Source organism: Mobula hypostoma, chromosome 18, assembly GCF_963921235.1.
Source record: "Mobula hypostoma chromosome 18, sMobHyp1.1, whole genome shotgun sequence".
Taxonomy (NCBI): Eukaryota; Metazoa; Chordata; class Chondrichthyes; order Myliobatiformes; family Myliobatidae; genus Mobula; species Mobula hypostoma.
This window is the reverse complement of record NC_086114.1, coordinates 53,392,501-53,399,724: the sequence shown is the minus strand read 5'-3', so window position 1 is coordinate 53,399,724 and position 7,224 is coordinate 53,392,501. Positions and strand designations below refer to the sequence as shown.

General features: G+C 43.6%; 1 protein-coding gene across 4 annotated transcripts in view; it reads right to left on the bottom strand.

The window, feature by feature from the left end:
• Nucleotides 1-233: 233 nt before the first annotated feature.
• Nucleotides 234-7,224, bottom strand: part of si:dkey-24l11.2 (uncharacterized protein LOC100034462 homolog) — a 102,043-nt gene continuing 95,052 nt past the window's right edge. For 2 of the 4 annotated variants that reach the window (XM_063070880.1, XM_063070881.1), the window contains exons 10-12: nucleotides 6,981-7,092; nucleotides 5,345-5,457; nucleotides 234-3,995 (exon numbers count right to left, since the gene is read on the bottom strand). In XM_063070880.1, the coding sequence (XP_062926950.1) occupies nucleotides 3,923-3,995; nucleotides 5,345-5,457; nucleotides 6,981-7,092 (298 nt within the window). In that variant the 3' untranslated portion in view covers nucleotides 234-3,922. The remainder of the gene's footprint in view (nucleotides 3,996-5,344; nucleotides 5,458-6,980; nucleotides 7,093-7,224) is intronic. The other 2 variants (XM_063070879.1, XM_063070878.1) reach the window with 2 other exon arrangements.

Here is a 7,224-nt window from a genome sequence, read left to right as displayed (position 1 = left end):
CCCAAAGCAGTCAGATGGTAGCTACAAAGCATGGGTTAGGTTCCATAACTGATCTTCATTGGGCCATAGTCTAGTCAATGCTGGTCCATACTTCAGCCATGAGGCATGCATGAGCAATGGCCCATCCAGATGAATAACAATGGGTGACAACATTAGATGAAACATAATCACAATACTTACAGCGCACTATGAATAAGTATTGTAATTACCTGTTGATGCATTTATTAGAGAAAAGGTTAAGAAAAACAGAAGGTTAATAGAGAGTGCTCTCCATTCTGGTTACAACTAGTTAAGTAAATGTTAACACGAAATATGTTTATCTGCAATTTCTCCTGATTCTGGTGCTTTTATCAGATGATGCCACTGGTACAGCTATCAGGCGTTCATTTATGACTTCACACACAGTGATTTTGTGAACTACCTTCATTAATTAACAAAGGCCTATGAAATTATAAGCAAAATAAAACACTTTTACTCCAACTACACCATAACAAACATCTCAAAACTGACAAAACTAAAGTTTATTTTAAAATACTGTCAACTCTACATACATGCAAATGTGTACTTATTTTTTAAAATATTTTGTCAGTTCATCATATTAACCATTTCAGAGTTATAATTTTGCACCAAAATTCAGAACTATGACCAGGTTAAAGTTTATTATTCCCAGAAAATGCTGTATTTGACTACCGCATGTCTCTCTGCATCACTAGAAGTTTACCAAATGATAATAGGGGTTTACAAAGCTCACCCAGGCAAAGAGAAGACTCAGTAACTGGTAGTACAAATTGGAAATATGGAACGCTACCATGGATAATGTACTTATAGTGCCTGTGCTGTTGGCAGACAAGACTCCTCCCTACAGCAGGTTTGGTCAAACTACCGAATGTATCTCGTTAACAGGCTGATGTGACCATGGACGGACCTGACTGCATGGCTGCCCAGTGAATGGTCTTGGTCTTCTTTGCAGTCAGGTCATGAGAGCACAGGGAAACTGTGCTCTACAGTCACGCCTTTACACTGAACAGTTGCTGAAGGGAGGTGGTAACAGCTGGTGGAGGTGATGGGGAACAAAACCCAAAGACACTCTTGTTACGAAAGTGACATCTGTCATTTCATGACATGGGGAAAAAAAACTCATGACAATTAGGGCCTTGAGGAGTTATACTCCAAAACAAAGGAGGACCATTTCATTACTTACCATGGGTCATAGCTGAGGGTTTTAGTTCCATAAGCATCATGTTTAGACTGGCACCAGCATCCAGTGCTTAGCTAAATATCAGATTCAGATTTAATCTTACAAAGTTTCATTTTTGGACTTTCCTCTTGTGAACCAGTTGAGTTAAGAGGAGCAGGAGTAAATAGTCAGCAGGTCAAAGAGCACAACCACACAAAGTAACGCAGGAAGAGCAAGAGGAGAAATGCTAGAATAAATAAAAACTGTCTAACACCAGAAATCCAAAATTTAAAAAAAATATTAGAATTACTCAGCAGGTTGGGAAGCTACGTGGAGAGAGAAACGAGAGCTGTTGTTTTAAACTGATGATCTTTCATTAGGTTTATTTGTCCCCGGACCTGAAATGTCAGTTTCATCACTGCTGCTGCCTAGATATGTTACCTTCGTTTTCTTTGTAATCAGGAGCATAGGAGACACTGAGCTATGGACAAGGTTTCTGGGAGCAGGATGCTGTTCCTGTGCACCACTGTGAGAGTTAATGAACAAGTCGAAGAAAATTGTACTGTATCTTCAGTTCACTCCAGGCAATTATAAGAATATACAACTGAGCTTAGAAACTCAAGCTGCAGTCAGAGAGACAGTCAAACTCCTTGCTGCCAACAGTCCTCTGTGGAGACATGGGCTGTCGGCTAAGAGTTTTGCCAGGCAATTCTCTTCCCAGGCTTGCCCCTGAGAGATGCCAATCTGAATGAGGTACAAGGTGGGGTAAGAGGGCATGAAGGTTGGCTTGCACACATGCAGAAGTCACAGACATCAGATAAAATTTGGTGGTGAGATGGGGAGTGAAGAGCCAGGATGCAAGTAATTAGACCTACACCATCCAAAATGCTCAACACCCAAGCTTCTGAAGGCCCATAGCTCCCAGTTCCTGAAGGACAGAGCAAATATGAGGGCCACAATCCAACACCGGTTTTCTGCAGGCTGGGCTGCAAACATTTATTATCATTCAATTCAATTCACTTTGCTCTGCAAACACTAAGTGGTGTACTGGGAAGCTCCATTACTTATACAGTGGAAACTGGCATTGTCCAACTGGGCAACAGTGGGGTACTCAAACCTGGGAGGCTTGGAGATAGATCCCACACAAGCATGGGAGCCTGTGTTTTAACTCTTCCATTCCAGTGGAGGGGTACCTGCTATCTGCAGGAACGCACAAAGGTGACACTCTACTCCGCTACTCTCTTTAACCAAATATTCCAAGTGCCTTTTCAATTCACTATAGCCTTATCTGCATAGAGAAAGGGAGGGTTAAGAATAGAGATTGACAAGAGTTACAGCTCTTCGTTCTAGCACCCCTGATGTACAATGTATCCATCCCTTCCTGCCACTTGTATTCTCACCTTCCTTCTTTGAAAGAAGACCTTGGACTTTAAAATGGTATCTATCTCTCTCTCCACGGACGCAGGCTGACCTGCATTTTCCATTTTTACTTTTGATTTTCAGCTGTTTCTTGATCTTCAGAGACTTGGAAATTTTTGTTAGAGAAGTTTTTTGGTGGATGGGGGTGGGGGGACTGATCAGTCATTCGCAGAGCAAACAACAAAGCAGAATCAAGTGAGGGAATGGTGTACGCTTTTGTCCTATGCTCCACAAGCAGAGTCAAGACCACAGAATGAATCACAGGGCTCAGGGACAAATACACATTATTAGATGGGAGTGACAGTGGAGAATCCTACCCGGTGGTTTTCTTTAGCACAGCATTTATTCAGAATCAGTAGGAGACGGGGATGGAGAATGTGGAAGCAGTAATGCTCATGCATTTTACAAACTACTACCCACGTGGATGCCTGTTGTTCACCAAAAGAGGTTTTTTAACTCATTCTTCCATCTCACTTACAGGGCAACAACCATTTCCTTGTTTATTGTCGACGTGGCAACGTGTTGCATAGAATAAGATTTGACTGCATTTTATAAAATTACCAAATTAAATGTAAATCAACACAGTGATAACCTTTAACATTCAAAGCCAAATAAGAACTCAACTTCCAATTGTACTTGCGTGCAGGCTCCTGGTGCCACAGATCAGGAGGCTGGGCTGAGTTAGAGCACCATCAATTCTCAGAGTTTCCCTGCATCACGTTACAGCTTTTGTTGATCCTTCCTACACAACTGCAGCAGCACGATCTGCTCTGTGGCATGTGTTCCAGCGGAGAAAGGAAAGGACTCGGCTAATGCTGTCAGCAGGAGCAGCACTTCACTCAAATCGTATGCGATACGGGTAACTTGGTGGACGTTTTGCATACTACACAGTTCCGGTTCCATTAGCTGCTGTGTCTACTGGTACAAACACACCCAGAACTTCCACGTGACAGGACAAACCGGTACTGGATGACTGGCTCAGAAGAGTTGGAGTGAATTGCCAGCAGGGCACAATGACTTTCGCCAACTTGCATCTCTCATACACTGTAAGTAACGTAGGGCAGTCATCAGACGCGTCAAACCCATGTGCACGACCAAGGCATGGATGGCGTCATACCGTAAACGGCGTCCCATTCCTCAATGGACTCTCTCACCCCCTCTCCCCAAGATCCTTGAAATTTGAAAACATTTATCCTTTCATCACCTCACAGGAGGTAGAAAGAAACAACAGGGAAAAAGAAAAGCACGCACACACCAAACCCACTCACAGAGTCATTACTAAGGCCACCGTTCCCCAGTCAGGGATCCCAAGCAGGGCCACTCTGCTCACTTCTGGTGCTGCTGCTGGGAGCGGCGCGACACGGTCTTCACACTGTTTGAGTATTTCTGTTTGTCTTTGCTGTAAGAGAAACACAAAGAGCAAAAGGTGGTATAGGCAGGTCAGATCCAGCTGTGAGACCCATACATTCAAAATCAATCCTCTTGGAACTCCAGCTTCTCTCACCCTTGAGGGCATGAATAAAGCACCAAATAAAGACATGCTTCCTCACTCCTTGCTGGTGAGTGGTGGAGGTAGGTACAATTATAAGACCATAAGACATAGGAGCAGAAATAGGCTACTTGGCCTATTGAATCTGCTCCACCATCACATTATGGCAAAAGTTCTTAACCTCTCAACACCATACCATGATCCTGCCTTCTCCCTGTAACCTTTGACACCCTTACTAATGAGGAACCATTATCCTCTGTTTTAAATATACCCAATGGCTTGGCCTCCACAGCCACCAGTGGCAATGAGTTCCATAGATTCACCACCCTTTGGCCAAAGAAACTCCTCCTCATCTCTGTTCTAAAGGAACATCCCTCTATTCTGAGGCCATACTCTCTGGTAGACTCCCCCACTATAAGAAACATCCTTTCCACGTCCACTCTATCCAGGCCTTTCAATATTCGATGGGCTTCAATTAAATCCACTTCTCATTCTTCTAAACGCCAATAAGTACAGGCCCAGAGCCAAATGCTTATATGTTAACCCTTTCATTCCTGGGATTATTCTTGTGAACCTCCTTTGGATCCTCTCCAGCGCCAGCACATCCTTTCTTAGATACGGGGCTCAAAACTGTTCACAATGCTTCAAATATGGTCTGAGCCATTGCAATATAAAGCCTTAGCATTATATCTCTGGTTTTATATTTCGAAATGAATGCTAATATCGCATTTGGGCATTTATATGGCAGTAGAAGGAATGCACCACCTCACAAACTATCTACGCATTGGACCCATCAACTACCTCCTTGCCTATTTGTGGAAAGGTCTGCAGCTCCCACACCTCTCATCTGCCACTCAAACTGATAAAACAGCAGTGACTGCAAATCATCTTTGATCCTGGGGGATTGCCTCTTAAGTTATAAACATATTTAATGTAGGTGCAGCCTCTCCCAATACCTAATACCCTTTGTTGATTTGCCTTACAGACAAGGAGTAAACACACGAAGGTACAGCCATGAAGCTAGGAAGTGAGAGGCACTGGGATTCAGAGATTTAAAAAACATTACACCTTTTCCATTGAAACAGGTGACAAGTGTGTATAAAGTAAAACAAAAGCTGAAAGTTAGCTAACAAGGTGAAGTAATTTTGGATTCCAGTGCAGGGCCTGAGAAAATTATTCTGATAAATGAACAAATCCCGACTCCCCAGTCTTCCTATTGACTCTGCATTTCGGGGACGCTGAGGTCACCGGTAACTTACCGACTCATCCGCACTTGGTTCCGGCAGCCTCGGCCCCCTTCCCAGTGGCTGCTGTGAGATCCCTTTGTCATCATAGCTCCACAGGCAGCACAGGGTTTCCCGTTGCTGTACGGCTGCAAACACATACACTTTGTGAGTCGGAGACAAAACAGCCCTGCCACCTTCCAGACTGAACCTCAACCCTGCTCGCAAACTAGTCTCACTGGATCATAACCCTAGTTGAGATATTATCACATAGACAGCCAGTATCAGGGCTGAAATGTCTCAACACTGGAGGGCATGCATTTAAGGTGAGGGGGCGAATTTTAAAGGAGTCACGCAGGACTCCTTTTTTTTTTAAACTGAGAGAGTGCTGAGTGCTAAGAGTGCACTGCCAGGGGTGGTAGTGGTGGCGAATATGGTAGGGGTGTTTCAGAGGCTCTATGATAGATATGTAAATATGCAGAGAATGGAAGGATATTGATGTGCAGACAGAAAGAACTAGCTTAGTAGACCTTTAATTAGTTTGGTATGACACTGTGAGCCAAAGGGCCTGTTCCTGTGCTGCATATTTCTATGTTCTATCACAAGCTGACATGCAAGGTACAAAACATAGTGACCCATTTCCACTTGTGCCTCCACGGGGCAGAAAAAGACCTGCATTTTGAATACATGCCTCAAAGCACATTATAAACTTTCCTGCATATCCTTGCAGTATCAAGAAAGGGCAGCAGCCAAATTGCACAAAAACAAACATCAAAGATCGAAGGGACAGGTTACCAGGGAAAGCCCCCACTCTTCAAAACAGTACCGGGCATTTTTTTTTACATTTGCTTTTGGGAACAAAGAGGGCCTCAGGCTCATCTCACACCAGTAAAATAGCAGCTCCGACAATCAAGTACTCTTGCAGTAATTCAAGGTTTTGGTCCTCAGGTTCCTGAATTGGAACTTGAACCACAGCCCTCTGGTTTGTTAGTTAAAAACAGCACTAACTAAGCAACATCAGATATTCCTTTAATGTGCACCCATTACATCACTTAATCAGGTGGTAACCCACATGACCATGGCTGGTAGTGTCCTCAGCACTACCATCTGTTGTAGTCTGCAAAGAAAAAAAACAGCACTAAATGCCTGGAAGGATCATGGTTACGAGCTGTCTGGAACCCATCACTTACAATCTTCTCTATTAAGTCACACCCCACCAACAGGCTTGGAAACATATTGCCTTCTTCATCACACATCTCCTGAAACATATGGGTATTCCTTCACACACTTGCTACGGTGGCTCATCACTACCACCACATATTCAGATTCTTTTTCATACTTTCATAGAAGAAGCAGGACACCATTCAGCCCAACTCGTCCGGGGAATTCTCTGAGCAATCCCAACAATTTCCCTCTCCCATTCTCTCTCACAAGCCAATTAGTGATGGACAATAAATGCTGAGCTTTCTTTCATTATTGGCATCCCATGGGAGAATTTTAAAAATTCTCATACACTAGGTTTTAGTTCCCCAACCATCGGCAGGTTACACTTGTCCCTTCCTTTCCCAGTCCTCACCTGGGATAGCTTTGCTGTGACTAACACATCATTACATGGTACTTGTTGTTTTGAGTTTCAGATCATCCAAGGTTACTTTGACACAGCTGGGCTCACCTGCTCCTTTGCACAGAATCCACAGATCATTCGAGTGGCCATCTCCATTACGTGGTCCTGGTCGTCATCATGACACAAGTCACATGGGTAAGCTTTCCCACAACACTGAAACCTGAAAGAATCCACCAAAAAGGAACAAGGCTTATAACAATGCAAGAGCAGACATATATAAAACACCGCAGAAATATTTTGAAATTTTGCCTGCGTGAATTCCCTCTCTGGAAGAGGGGGAAGTTTAACACAA